This window comes from Danio aesculapii, chromosome 2, assembly GCF_903798145.1.
Source record: "Danio aesculapii chromosome 2, fDanAes4.1, whole genome shotgun sequence".
In the NCBI taxonomy this organism is placed as follows: domain Eukaryota; kingdom Metazoa; phylum Chordata; class Actinopteri; order Cypriniformes; family Danionidae; genus Danio; species Danio aesculapii.
In genome coordinates, this window is record NC_079436.1 from 30,522,633 (window position 1) to 30,538,848 (window position 16,216).

General features: G+C 33.8%; 1 protein-coding gene across 1 annotated transcript in view; it reads left to right on the forward strand.

Moving 5' to 3' along the window:
* Positions 1-16,216, forward strand: part of myom1a (myomesin 1a (skelemin)) — an 80,286-nt gene that overhangs the window by 20,330 nt on the left and 43,740 nt on the right. The window contains 15 exon segments of the mRNA XM_056477131.1: positions 7-190; positions 1,421-1,595; positions 1,734-1,855; positions 6,404-6,600; positions 7,032-7,158; positions 8,558-8,733; positions 11,565-11,679; positions 11,785-11,941; positions 13,974-14,080; positions 14,319-14,363; positions 15,426-15,464; positions 15,467-15,529; positions 15,532-15,560; positions 15,665-15,755; positions 15,758-15,808. Coding sequence (XP_056333106.1) covers positions 7-190; positions 1,421-1,595; positions 1,734-1,855; positions 6,404-6,600; positions 7,032-7,158; positions 8,558-8,733; positions 11,565-11,679; positions 11,785-11,941; positions 13,974-14,080; positions 14,319-14,363; positions 15,426-15,464; positions 15,467-15,529; positions 15,532-15,560; positions 15,665-15,755; positions 15,758-15,808 — 1,678 coding nt within the window.

Below are 16,216 nucleotides of genomic sequence, written 5' to 3' on the forward strand. Positions count from 1 at the left end.
TCTCAGTGTCTGGTGGGTACAGATGCATGGCAGAGGGTAAACACCGGGATTCCAGTCAAGTCTCCTCGCTTTGCCCTCTTTGATCTCGCTGAGGACAAATCCTACACTTTCCGTGTACGCAGCTGTAACTCTGCTGGAGTTGGAGAGCCATCAGAGGAAACTGGGGCGACTACTGTGGGAGACCGATTGGGTGAGTGTGAACATTAGAAACACACAAAAGAAGTAGGTTAGTGACATATGTCCTGGATTGCAGGATAGAGAATGTGTTTCATTACTTCTGTGACTCAGAAAGGCCATACACTGTAAAAAATGCTGGGTTCCACACAATTAAGTTTTTTTTACAAATTTCACATAAAACAATTATGATTGAACATAAAACAATTATGTTGTCCCAAAAACACAAGAATTGTGTTGTTTCAGCTGATTTATATATGAGTTTGAACAAACAGCAAACATAATTATTATACATTTTTGGAAATCATTACACATATAAAGTCAGGACTGGGATAGTGTGAGTTCAGTGGGAAAGTACTGTTAAAATGGTCATTGTTTTATTCAGGGGTTATTTATAAATACTGGTATCAGTATTTTGTGGGCTTTTGCAATGTTGTTAAATTGATCAGTTAGGTGTATCCTTGAAAAAAAACGTTTCATACAATCCATTTAGATTCCATGGATCTCCAAATATGCTTCAGGGAGTCCAGCTTTAAAATGTAAAAGATATCTAAATACAGTAGTTTTTTGTGTAAAGACCCAATTTATTCAGTAAAAAATACTGATATAAACTGGTAAAAAATTCTATTTGAAAAATATTTAGTTTTTGTTTAATTTATTTTTAATTTCTTTCATATTTATTTTCTATTACATGAACTGCATGGGTACTGGGAGTGAGTGGTTGTAAATGAATGGATAAAAGCATAATATAATGTATAATCTAATTAAATAAATAAAAATATGATTGGACAACTGAGATTGAGAACTGCCCATCAGCACAAAAGAAATGTAAATAATTTAAATTACAGTAATATGATAAATTATAATAAAATGATACTAAGATTCAAATAAACAAATCCTCCATAATTTGATTAAATAAATAAAACTAATTTTAAGACAAACAAACATACAAATAAATACAATTGAAATAAATATTGTATACAAAAAATACATAAATTAATTAGGAAATAAATTAATAAAAGTAGAAATCTGAATGCAAAAATATTTCTTATTAAAAAATTTCTTTATTTCTGATAATGCATTTTTAAAAAGAAGCAGTGAAAGCAAGAACTGTTTAAATGTCAAGCCTTCAATGTCAAGCCTTTAAAGTCACTTTGGGTTAGAGCATCAGCATAAATGTAAAATTCTGAAAAGATAAAAATGTCATGCCTGGAAATACACCGAACATTTTCTTTTTTGTTTTCAGACCTGCCTTCTGCCCCAGGCCCGGTCATTCCCATCCGAAACACTGACTCTTCTGTGGTGGTGTGCTGGGGAGCATCTAAAGAGGTGAAGGATCTGGTGGGCTACTATATTGAGGTCACTGTGGATGGCAGCGGTGTGTGGGCTCCCTGCAACAATAAGCCAGTCAAAGGCACGAGGTATGCCAAATGTGAAATTTTAGTAAAACGAGAGAGGGTTTTCTAAGAGTTATAATAACACATCTTTTTATAGATCTATTTGTACAAGCTTTTGTTTACTGTACTGTAAGTAATGTATCAATCCCGTCTTATATGCAGGTTTGTGTGCCATGGGCTGAACGCCACGGATAAATGCACGTTTCGGGTGAAGGCAGTGAATGCTGCAGGATACAGTGGAAGCAGCGCCGAATCTGAGGCCTGCCTTGTTAAAGCAAGTGTTGGTGAGTATTTTTGTCTACATCAAGGAACATGAAAACTTGAAGACTATAAAATTGCATGACTTATTAAATGTCATGCATGTTACGGTGTGATGTTATACATTATCTTGTTTTACTCCTGATTTAAATTTGGCCTTATGTACAGTTGTAGGCAGAATTATTATCCTGTAATTTGTAATCCTGTAGGTGATGTTTAACAGAGCAAGGACATTTTTACAATGTATGCAATTATATTATATCTAAAATAGTCTTATTTCCTTTAGTTTGGTTGGAATAAAAACATTAAGTTTTTAAAAAATAATTTTTAAAGTTAATATTATTAGCCTCCTTAAAGTTTTTGTTTTGTTTTTTGGCTACAGAACAAACCACTGTTGTCCAATGACTTGCCTAATTAATCTAACTTGCCTAATTAGCTTAGTTAAGCCTTTAAGCTGAATACTAGTATCTTATAAAATATTATGTACTCTCATTATGGCAAAGACAAAGGAAATTAGTTATTAAAAATTGGTTATTATGATTTTTTTAAATGTTTGATTTATTTTTTCTCTCTGTTAAACATCATTTGGGATAGTAGGGCTAAAAATGTCTTTAATTGTATGTGTATTTTAATCTGAGAGGCACAATGAGTTATCTATACTTCAGCTTTGGTGTAAATTGGACTGAAATTATATATACATATATTTAATGCATTTAGGTTGGACACCTACTTGCCAGTTTCAATATTATCTGATTACTTCAGTGTAATGGATGACAGTGTGGTGTAACAGAATTTGTTTTGCTTCAACTTACTGGTTATTACAGGCTATCAACTGGTCACCGACGTCAAACAGTGAGCTTGACCAGTAAAGTTAATCACAATTGTACATTAGATCTACTTTATTAGGGCGGCACAGTGTCTTTATTAGGGTTAGCACTGTCTCTTCACATTAAAAAGGTCACTGGTTTGAGTCCCGTCTGTGCCAGTTGGTGCTCTGGTTTCCCCCACAGTCCAAAAACATGTGCTATGGATCAATTGGATTAACTAAATTGGCCGGAGTGTACGAGTGCGTGTGTGAATGTGAGTGTGTATGGGTGTTTCCCAGTACTGGGTTGCGGCTGGAAGGGCATCCGCTGCGTAAAACATATGCCGGAATAGTCAGTGATTCATTCAGCTGTGGCAATTCTTGATAAATGAGGGACTAAGCTGGAGGAAAATGAATGAATGAATGAATCTACTTCATAGGTCTGACAATAAACGTGTTTTTGGCACTTCACTGAATGACTTCTCTTTTTAATTTGGGTTATTGCACTGTGAAAATAGCAATAAGCTTTATTTATTTATTTATTTATTTATAGCAGCACCACACATTATTTTCAGGGTGCATTTTGAGGATTTCACACACCGTTGGCTAAGATTTTTGAAATGTTGGATTATAAAATGACTTGATGTTGTGATACTGAACAACCTGTAACAGTTCATGTTTGGGACAACAGCCCAATGGTAATAAATAAGTAATTAATTACATGCATGTATACATACATACAATACTTACTTGCATATTAATCACTGGACTGTTTTCCCAACCATGAACTGTTATAGCATTTTATAATCCAATATTTTTTTTTAAATATCGTCAATAGAGTGGGAAATCATCAAAATGCACGCTGAAGATGGTGTGTGGTGTTGCAATAAATAAATAAAGCTTATAGCTTTTAAATAATTGATAATTTCACAGTGCGCTAACTCAAGTTAAAAAAAAACAAGTCATTCAGTGAAGAGCCAAAAACATTGTTATTGTCAGACTTTAATAAAGTAAATGTTGTAAATAACTGTGATAAACTTCACTGGTCATGCTCACTGTTTGATGTCAGTGACCAGTTGATGGCTTGTAATATACTGCAAGCTGAAGTAAAAGTTTATTCACTGAAGTTCGTCTTTTTGTTATTCAGCAAAAAAAACTAATTGTTACACCACACTGTCTTCCATTTCACTGAAGCACAGTTTCACATTGAAAATATCACAGCTCACACTAATTTGAATGTACATTGCAAAAGGTATAAATTAACATTATTCTAAAACCCATATCTAATAAATTCAGAGGATCTGCGAATTCCCATGTGGTCTCCATTACTGTTACAAAAGTTTTTACATTTTTTTTTATTAAAGTTTTGAAAATTATTTTGAAACATATTTTAAGATTAAGCACATTCAATGTTTTCTACTGAACATAAAATCACTTTAGTAGATGTTCATTGGGTTATTTTAAAAACAGGACTTTTTGACCTGTTTTTAATTATTCAATTTCAATTTATTAAAATTAGTTTTGGATCAAATAAATAAAAAAAAGTCAAGCAATGAAATTTAAAGAGAGACTTTACATGTACAGCTGAAGGCAGAATTATTAGCCCCCCTTTGAATTTTCTTTTTTATATATATATATATATATATATATATATATATATATATATATATATATATATATATATATATATATATTTCCCAAATGATGTTTAACAGAGCAAGGAAATTTTCACAGTGTGTCTGATTATATTGTTTCTTCTGGAGAAAGTCTTATTTGTTTTATTTTGGCTAGAATAAAAGCAGTTTTTAATTTTTTAAAAACCATTTTAAGGTCAATATGATTAGCCCCTTTAAGCTATATTTTTTTCCCTATGGTCTACAGAACAAACCTTTCTTATACAATAACTTGCCTAATTACTCTAACCTGCCTAGTTAACCTAATTAACCTTGTTAAGCCTTTAAATGTCTCTTTAAGCTGTATTGAAGTGTCTTAAAAAATATCTATTAAAATATGATTTACTGTCATCATGGCAAATATAAAATAAATCAGTTATTAGAAATGAGTTATTAAAACTAGTATGTGTAGAAATGTGTCGAAAAAAATCTTCTCTCTGTTAAACAGAAATTGGGGGAAATGGGGGGGGGGGGGTGTATGGTTAATAATTCTGACTTCAACTCTATGTTTCAAGATTCAATATTCATTTAGAATGTATATTTCATTTCACCTCTTGTAAGATGCACTTAAAAAGAAACATTTCCCATCAGTGATTCATTCCCTCTCATATCTGTGCCAGCAGTAAGCTCCATATTGTCCTTGACCAGTACAAAAGCATCCTCCACATTCACTCTATAACAGCCTCTCACTTAGAGTTCAGTGTCATCCTGAAGTCATCCTTATATAGAATAGCAGTGCTACTGCTTTACATACCAGCAAGCTAAAACCATAAACCTGCATGCTGCATGAACATCCTATTAAATGCATGCCATGCCCTGCCCTGCTATCAGCTCTCCATTAATTCCCTCAGAAACACACAGTCATTACCTGAGTGTATCCTGTGACACAAACATCCAGGCACAAAGACGAAAGAGACAATAGGGGTATCTCGTTATTCATTCGCAGAATGCAAAACACACGCAGACTGAAACTCAGATGGTGTGCCTCTGTGTGTTGTCATGCAGGTGTGTGTGTTTTTTGTGAATAACAGCAGGGTGTGTGATGCAAAGCCGTGCATGAGCAGGGTGGGTGGTAAAACGATTTGAGCGAAGGTCATCCTCCGTCCAGACCAGACAAGTAAGTGTAGTTTAGACTGCGAGACATATGTGTGTATCATTATGTGTAATGGACAGGTGGGTGAAATCTTTATCATTATTCTCCCCGAATAAACTCTAAAGGAAGTTATTATATAGAACTGATCTTTTTTATATGCTATTTTCATAATATTTAAAGGTATTGTACATTACAAATGATTATTGTTTTATAATATGAACTCAGCCTAACAGAAACTATGTGAAATTAAATTATTTTCTTCTATGGAACTTAAAGGAAGATATTTTGCACAATGTCAATAAGCAGATTTTTTCATTTAGTTAAAATAATGATTGAGCTTTCGTTTTTAAGGTCATTTGTTATTAGTGTATTATGAAAATGATTAAATTTGTACTGTTGCGTTAATGAAAATGGGCACATTGTAATTCATTGTAATTATTTTTATCAAGCAATTAATATCATGAAAATGAGATTTCATTAGGTTAGTTATTTTACTCTTATTAAGATATGATTTTCAGTTAAGAATACTGAGAAGGGCTTAATTAAAAACACTTTTTAAATGCTGTAATAATGTGGCTTTTATTAATGCAAATTCTAATTATAATTGGTTGTTTAATTCATATTCAAGACAAAATCTGATGTATAACACAATCTAAATTATAAACAACAGTTGCATGGTAACTCAGTAACAGATTTTCTGATAATCATAAGAGGCACTTTTCTGGACAGCATGAAAAAGTTATTTGGACTGCATTTCTCAAAGACAATACACTGCAGAAAGTGTGCATAAACTAAACATGCTTTTGTATCCAGAAAGCACACAACACCCAAACTTCATACACTGATCTTGAGCTCCTTCATGATATTAAAATGCACACAATGGATCCTGTGCTTCATCACGATAAGAAATTACAATGTTGAATGAATTTTTTGATAGGGTAATGATAAATAACAACCAACGGGTAAATGCTGCTTGGTTAAACTATGTCTTGCCCTTCTACAGCTGTCCCAAGTCCTCCCACTGGTGTGACCATGCTGGAAAGGCTCCGGGATTACATGGTGATTGGTTGGCAAGCTCCTGCTAAAACCGGTGGAGCAGATATCAGAGGTTACTATCTGGACTACAGAACGGTGAAAGATGGAGTCACAAGCAAGTGGCATGAACTGAACCTGAAAGCAGTCACTGGCTCATCTTACAAGGTACCTGTAGTTCATGATATCACAGCTTTGGATTTTTGACCATTTTTGAATTTCGTTTATTTTTATGAAATAAAAAATCTATTGGAGATTTTTTTTAAAGTTAGATTTTTAGTTATTCATTCATTCATTTTCTTTTCGGCTCAGTCCCTTTATTAATCAGCGGATGCCACAGCGGAATGAACCGCTGATTTGTACTTTTTTTTTACTTTTACCATATATATATATATATATATATATATATATATATATATATATATATTATTTTTTATATATTTTATTATTATTATTTTTTAGTTATTTTTTATATATTTTAGTTATATAGTAAGATTTTAGTTATATTTTTTAGTATAATGTGACTTTTTATAGTTAACATTTTGAATGCTGAAGACTGAAGACCTGGTTCTGGTTTCTCTGCTGTCTCATTGATTTAGGTGACCGATCTGAAGGAAAACAAATTCTACCAGTTCCAGGTGCGTGCATTCAATCAGACTGGTATTAGTGAAGCCTCCGTACCCACTGCCCCATTGGAGTGCAAGGAATGGACCGTTGCTGTTCCAGGTAAAGCAGTGGGACTTGTGCATCAGGCAGTGAGACTTTATTGTGTAAATGACTGTCGAGTAGACATGGCCTTTTTAAGTTTGTTTACACTAGAACATCTTTTTTTGGGCTTCAACACCCCCCCATTGTCCACAAAAATATTCAAAGACCCCAGGAAGTTTACAATTATTCATGCAGTCCATTCTAAAGTTGAAGAAATACTCTTTCAAAGTGCTCTAAACTTGCTATGTCAGAGGCCTTTTTTGAAATGAATGATTTTGAAGGGTACAATTGATGGACACTTTTATTTGTAGGAGTTTGGGACACAAATGGAGTGATGCAGGATGTCAAGTGTGCTCTAAGGAACATGTTTTTTTTGTCCCCTACACCCTTCATTTCTTCAGTGCTCTCACAGTGGAGGGTAAACACTTTGAAGACATTAGAGTATAGGGATGAGACCTTTAGAATGGAAAGGTTAGAAAGGTTTGACCTTTTTTTAGGACAAAAGTATAAAAAAGCAGCCATTTACTGACAATATATAGAGCACTTCATAGAGTGTTATGAATATAGTGTTTGAAGAAACAGAGCTGGCTTTTGATTCTTAGAAACAAATTTCTTTGAGCTGGCATTTATATTTAATGTTTCTTTGTTATTTTTCTTTATTCTTTTGTTATTGAAAAGTACAGAAAGAACACACGGTTTACTATATGTGTACTTTAAAAACATTCACTCTCTATCCAATAAATATTTTAGAACTTGGCAAAGCTAGATGAGTAGATATGCATACTAAAGGGATAAAATGACCCTGGGGTACACGACTAGGGACTTTTTATTAATGATTTTCCATGTTTAAAACTCTTGCTTTTAAAAGTAAACTACCTCATACATCCAGGTGTTTCAAGGCAAAGTTTTTTAAGAAGCTTGATAATAAAATTTCAGGGGACTTGGTAAATGACAGTATGTGTTGGGATGCAAGAATCTGTCATTTCGTCAGAGTGTGTCATAGTCAATGGCAGGTATGGGAAACTTCACAACATTTTTCCTCGACAATGGTTTCCTTCTCATTTCCTTCTCATTTTAACCAGTAAGAACATAGAAGCAGCTCTGTACAAAGCTTTGAAATATAGTGAAACGAAAGTGAGATCGTAGTCTTTGTGCCTTATGCAATTGAGGAAAGGTGTGTGGAGCTTTTATGATGACAATACTACATTGTTTGTTAATGCTCATGATTCCATATGTCAGTCACTATTTCGGTCTCATTGATAATGTCTTGCACGTCATTAAAGATGGCAAGCAGTAACTGGTAGAGAAGCAACATGTGCTCTGTTATCTTCCTAGTTCATGACATGACATTAATTCAAAATTGCATAATCAGGTACGGACACTTCTTTTCATTAATTTTACTTTTCAAAAATGCCAGGTCCTCCTCATGGCCTCCGTGTCCAGGAGGTGCGTAAAGACTCCATGGTTGTTCTGTGGGAACCGCCTACATTCAATGGCCGCAGTCCTGTGACAGGGTATTATGTGGACTTCAAGGAAGAGAATGGCAGATGGAGATGCGTCCAAGAGAGATCTACAAAACATACTTATATGAAGGTAATTAAATAAGATTTTTCTTAAAGTAACTGTTGTTTTTCTTGTAGTAAGGGCTCCGCACTAGGCATGGGATGATAACCGGTTTCAAGGTTTACCATGGTTTGGAAAAGTCAAGGTTTTAAACCGCCAGAATTTCCTGGTATACCATTCCTACGGTAAATGTACAGTTTTTTAACTTGTTTTTGCGACTATTTTATTTAGTTTTTTAGATATCTCCAGCAGAAAAGAACTCTCTACATCAAAAGCTACTGGTCCAAAATATTTTAAAAGTTTCTTAAAATAAAATATATGGTTTTCAGTGGGGAAAAAGTTAGTATTTTTTACCCAGACATTTAAAAAGAACATATTTTAGAGCAGTAAGCACAATACCGTGAAACCATGATATTTTTTTATCCAATGTTATCATATTGTACTGTCACAATCTTATACCGGCCCATGCCTACTCCACACGACTGGCCCCAGTGTACGTCAAATGAAGTTCTTTCTTGTTCTTCATTTGAGGGCAAAATAAGTTCCAAAAGACTGAGTGATGGTATACTGTTTTCAAACACTATAACCCTCCCACACTGCAGTATGCAGGGTTGTAAATACATCAACCAATGTGTGAGAGGAGTGAACAGTTTCATAAACATCTGGCAAACAGTCTTCTCCAGCCTGTCGCACACCAGATGAGAAACTAAAAAGCACCAATGAAGCACGCCATATCTTTTGATTTTTTTCTATTTACTGCAGAAAGACACAGAATAGTACTTCTCGTTCGCTGTGTGACCCTCTCTGAGTTTTTAAAATATCTCTGTGAGTGATTCTCTGTGCTACTACACTTTCCAGTGTGTTCATGTTGCTAACTTGGTGGTGGTGTTGTTCTGTCTAACCTCTGTAGATTTGAGATATGAATTAATTGCATGTCCAACAAGGCGTTCCACATCACACCCACCAATTGCATAATCGTCACAGTTTAATGGTAACTGTAAGGTATTTAGAAGCCAAAACACCCCATAAAAAGTTCGCTACGGTGAGCTGTTTTGAACTGCCAAAATAAAACTCAAAGCAAATTTCATTTTGGCCGGATTTTGTTCATAATGATGTAATTTTATTTTATTTTGTTCTTGATATATTGTATATATAAGTATATTAGGGCCTTAACATTTGATACCTGATTTGTTATCATACCTAACATGCCTTATTTGGTAATGCTGCATATGCAATATTAACGATATTAGAAGTTTTCTCTCTTAGAAATGCACAAAAGCTTGAGTCGAGATTAGCAGGAGCATAAGTTAGGATACAGATGTAAACTTTCTTTAATTTACAAAAAATAGTACCACCTGGATTAATTGTAACAGCCTTAATCCTTTGTACATTCGTAGATTACCATAAGTATAATTACATGTATAACGAGTTTCAACAGTTTTTTCTTCTCAATGAAGGACTACACTATCATTCATTCATTCATTCATTCATTCATTCATTCATTCATTCATTCATTCATTCATTCATTCTTTCGTTTGTTCATTTTCCTTCGGCTCAGTCTCTTATTTATCAGAATGAACAGCAGAATGAACCGCCAACTATTCCAGCATATGTTTTACACAGCGGATGCCCTTCCAGCCACAACCCAGTACTGGGAAACACCCGTACACTCTTGCATTCAAACACACAACTCATACACTACGGTCATTTAGTTCATCCAATTGGGTATATGCACAGCTAGTGATTTTCAGCCAATGATAAACTTTCAGTGAACGATTAATGTAACTATTTCAAATTTCATAAGGTTACTTTTACAGCATCAATGTTTTAATGTAATTAAAGTACATTCAGTTAAATAGACTTAAGCATTCATTTCACTGTTCAAGCATAAAACGAGATGAAAGACTGTGTAACCGGTAGCACTGTCAGAATCAGCAGGTTAGCGCAGAAACTCCATTAAACATACTGGGGTAAAATATCCTGTCATATTTTAAAGACATGGCAGGGTAAAATGAAATTTAATGCAGTGCTTCTTGTCCAGTCTGAGGCCCACTTTATATTGTATATTCATCAGGCAGTGAAGATCACTGATTTTTAAAGCAATCAGACCCTAGACGTAGCAATTTTTTAATGGAAAGACAGTTCATCGGAAGCGCTGAGGCTGGCTTACTGAAATTAAAAGTCTGTGTGAATATACCCCATTCACCTATGCTGCATGTCTTTGGACGGTGGGGGGAAACTGGAGCACCCAGAGGAAACCCATGCAAAAACAGGGAGAACATGCAAACTCCACACAGAAATAGCACAAATTCATTTGACTTCAAATATGTTTTATTTGTGCTTGTATCAGAGAGCTCTGTATCAAACCCAATCAGCAGATGTTTAGTGTTCATGTAACTGATTGATGCAACAAAATCCATTTGTTCTTGTTTGTGCAGAGTTGGTAAATGGTCCATGGCACACAGTTCAAAACAAGTAGTGTTTCGTTTTGCTTTTGGAGTGCTCAGCTATTTTTCTCATATATAATGCCGTTGCTTATCAGTTGGTAAATCGGTGGTGGCACCAGTGTGACCTTTAAAAAAATGGAGTCAAACTGACTGGAAAAAAAGATCAAAGCTTTACTTCCAGGTGAAAAATGCAACTATTTACTAACAGTCTGGAGCACTTCATAGAGAGCTATGCTTTTAATATTTGAAGAAACCGAGCTGGTTTTTGTTTCTTAGAAACAACATTTCTTAGAACTGGCATTTATTTTTAATGATGACTTTGTTATTTTTCTTTATTCTTTTGTTATTCAAAAGAACAGAAAGAGCAAAACATCAGAGGGCGTTTCACTCATTAGTTTTCTCTGTGTGATAAAGGTATCAGGTCTCCAAGAGGGCATCTCCTACAGGCTGCGCATCCATGCTAAGAATCTGGCAGGTGTAGGTGTACCCTCAAAGGCAACTGATGCAGTTTTGGCTGAGACCCGTCCTGGTAAGGTTCTTTCAAGGACATGAATGCAGCTGTGTTTTAGAGGACAACATCTGTCTCTCACAGGCTGCACCGTTCATTTCACCATTCATGTTGGGTTTTTCTCAGGAACCAATGAGATTGTGGTGGATGTGGATGACAACGGTGTGATTTCTCTGATCTTCGAGTGCTCTGATCTTAAAGAGGGCTCTCAGTTTGTGTGGTCTAAGAACTATGAGGCCTTCACTGACAGCTCCAGACTCACCATTCAGACTGCTGGGGGCAAGTAAGTCCAGTCGGCAACTACCTAATAAAGTCATGCAGGAGTTTTATGAATGCTCATAATCCACTGAGAAAAGGTACACTAATTAACATACATATAAACTGTATAAAATATAATGGCAAAAAGTCAAGTCAACAGATTTTTTATGTTGCTTTTACTTATGTATTACTTTTATCAGGTTTCAAGTATTTTTTTTTTTTCAAGGTTTTTTTTATTTGTTTTTTACGTTAAACAGAGCAAACAAAAACAAAACACGTCTTTCCTAGATCACTAGATCTAGGAACAATATATAATCAAATGTTTATAGAGAAAATAAAAGATGAAAACATGACATGAAAATATGACACAAGTTCCTTTTTTCTCATATTTTCATTTTGTGTGCGTCCATTTCTATCACAAGAGTTAAAAAAGGTTGCCAGACCTTATAAAATGTCTCAACAGACCCTTTTTAGTATGCCTTATTTTCTCCAACTTAACACGAGACATCACTTCTCTTACCAGTGAATATGTGTTGGTTGAATAGGGTCTTTCCATTTAAACAATATCAGTCTTCTAGCCAGAAGAGAATGAAGGCTAACATTTTAATTTGTCTAGTGTTGAGAGGAGCGTTCTCAGGGGCGACCCCGAACAATGCGAGTAATGGCTCTACTTCCACCCAAAATGCCTCAGAGAAGGTCTCAAAAATGCTAATACAGTATATGTAAAGCTTGGGACATGTCCAGAACATGTACAGCAGAGTAGCAGGAGGCTGCCTACATCGATCACATATGGGATCTATGTCAGCATTAATCTTAGAGAGTCTGACTTTAGACCAGTGCAAACAATGAACAATTTTGAGTTGTATTACAGCATGTCTGAGGCATATGGATGATGAGAAAATTCTTTGTATTATTTTGTGCCAATCTTCATGTGAGATTGGTTCATCTAAATCTGTCTCTTATTTATTTTTAAGTAAGTCTAAGGATTCAAGTATTTTTTTTATTTATACAATATTTAATGTATAAAGATGAAATGATTAGAATAATTTGTTGGATTCAACTAAAAAAGTTAAGTCAGCAAGAGTTATTTTACAGTGTAGAAATAATAAGAGTAACTACAATAGGATTGTGTAACAATTTCACATTCTAGCATTTTTACATATGAAGGATTCAGATTTATCTGCAATGCCATCTGAAAATTTCTTCTATAACGATCCTTTTTCTCAGACCTTTTCTCAGACGTGTGTAGGTTCAGTTTTTTCATGGTCACACTTTATTTGATGGTCTGTTTGTTGAATTTAAGTTACATTGCATCTACATGCCAACTAATTCTCATTAGATTATAAGTAGACTGTTAGGTTGGGGTTAGGGTTAGTGTAAGTTGACGTGTACTTGCAAAGTTTCTTATAGTCTGTTGAAGGAGCAGTATCAACAGAAATTAAGCAGACAGTCTACTGATACTTAAATGGACCATCAAAATAAGGTGTTACCTTTTTTATTTTATTTAACAGGTTCTTTTTTACTGCATTTATGTAAAACAACTGAATAAACACATAGCAGCCTGAGAAAAATGCTTATTTTTAGAAGAAAAGTTCAGATGGCATTTAGAGGCTTTTGCATTCAAACTCTTCATATGTGTATTTAATATTAACATCAATAAATTAATCACATTTTATTACATTTTATTTTGTTACCATGTTTCCCAGAAATAAGCCACACAGTCTCAAAATTGCACTGCGGAGAAAAAAAAACATTGTAATCTATTAAAAAAAAAAACATTTATTTTAAATGTCAAACCAAAAATAAAAAGATTATATAAATCTAACTGAAACCTTTTTAAATCTAACTGAAATCTAAGCTTTTTGCTTGTTCTGCTTGATGTTAATAACATAAAATCACTCGAAATATAAATTGCAGCATGTTTTCAGAAGATAAAAAAAATGTCATTTTAGGGAATAAATTATTGCATTACATTACACGTAATGGCAGTACGAGGCTTAACTAGATGTGCAAGTCATTTGTGATGTATACCTGTTGAGCCTTTAATTTCCATGCAGGTCCAGAGCCATATTTAATGACCCATCATTGGATGACTTGGGCATTTACTCTTGTGTGGTGACCAACACTGATGGTGTGTCTGCCAGCTACACGCTCACTGAGGAAGGTGAGTCACTTCCTTTAATCTGCGGTTGAGGCCAGTGATATTCAATCCCAGGACATTTCTCAGAGTGACCTTCTTAAGAAGGGAACACAAGGAAATCATTCCTCCACTTTCCATTTTCAGTTTCCATAAACGATAAACAAATGATTCCACTATTCTGTAATATTCTTCTCTTGGAGTCAAGTAAGAAAGCACATGACGTAAGTTTGTCCATATATGACATGTTGTTTACTTTTTGTAGGACTGAAGCACTTGTTGGATATCAGCCATGATCACCAATTCCCCAGTAAGTACTTAATCTAGTAGTACACCAATTGTAGACCATTAAAGGGACAGTTCACCTCAAAACAGAAATTACTTACTAATTACTCTCTGATTTACTCACTCAAGTTGTTGTAAACGTATGAGTTGAACACAAAATAAGATATTTTGATGAAAGCTAAAAAATGGTAACCATAGACATCCATAGTAGAAAAGACAAATACTTTAGAAGTCAATGGGTTCCAGGTTTCCAGATATTTTCAAATAACATATTTTGTGTTTAGCGGAAAAAAAGAAACCCATAACAGTTGCAAACAGGGTTGGTAGAAGTCAAGGGTGATGTAAATATAATGTGTAAGGATCTAAAAGTAAATGATGATAGAATTTCAGTTTTTGGTGAACTATCCCTTTAAGGCAAGACACTGATGTTGCCCCAGTTGATTACATGAAACAATTCCTATATGTTTGTATTACAAAGTAGTCTAAAATAATGTTTAGATATAAGGCATTATATAATTTAATAAGTGCTAATTTTTAGGACAAAAGTCTAAATGCTGGATAACGTCAGGTTCATAATTCTTATTGAATTTTTAGATATTAAAATCAAAGTTATTTATTTTTATTTTTTTTATCAGTTTATAATTCAGAAAATACTACCAAACTGCAAGAAATTACATATGTTCACAAGCTTTTGATGAATAAAAGGTTGTATATAACAGGGCAAATTATTTACAAATTATCTTTCTGTAAAAAAAATCTAAATAAAAATAAATATAAAATATAAGCAAAATTAATTAAATATGAATAAAACGGTATTTTGTATGTAAGTATCTGCTGAAGTGAAGATTTATGGCTCAGTGATGGAGGGAAACTCTTTTTGAAAAAATAAATGTGTAATATAATGTAAATCTACAGACACATTGATAAAGTGTGACAAAAGAAACACTTAAAAGTATAGCTTTGATATTTTCCTTTACTTTTAGGTTGAAAAAAACTATTTATGAAAAGCGCAGAATCTAATATTGTCAGGTGCACAAAACAGGTTTTGTGTTCTACGCTTGTGGTTAACTGTGAGCATTTTCTGCAGTAATTCCTTTCAAAAGTGAAATGGCCATTGAGCTGCAGGAGAAGGCCGTGTGCGTTTCTGGGCTGAAGTTGGCAAGTTCACTTCTAACCTCCAAGTGGAATATGTCTTAATGATAATGTCATCCATGAAGGAAAGGTACAGTATATTGAATATTACCTTGAAGGAACCCACATACCTTATTTATCACACAATCTTGAACGGCATATGTGATCATGTTTTGTTATTTTTATTTTTTTCAGAAGTACACAATGAACTTTAACAAAAGCACTGGCATCATTGAGATGTTTATGGATTCACTGGAGGTTACAGATGAAGGAACTTTCACATTCAACCTGTTGATGGCAAAGCAACTGGTCGTACCAGCTTAGTGCTCATTGGAGAAGGTAAGGTCGCATTTTTATTGCATTTATTTCTTTTGTTTAATCTATAGTTATGGAAGGCTTGTTTCTACCACAGGATTAAAAGAAAAAATCAGATAATTTCTGATTTTAAAATCAGACTTTCTAAGGTTAGCAAATTTTCTTGGAATTCAGTTTTTTTTTCTATTATTTTGATTTTGTAATTCACACTGTCAACTTATAAACTATTTATTCTGGAAAAACTGCAACATTTTGACCTCTTTCTTTTTTTTTTTTTTTTTAACAAATCAGATTTGCATGAAAACATATATAAAAAGTTAAATAAATAAATACATATATTTAATAATAATAATAATAATAATAATATATGATTGCTTCTTTTCTGCTATTATGATTAATATTTTTTTTAATTGGGAGAAAATATTGTCCCAA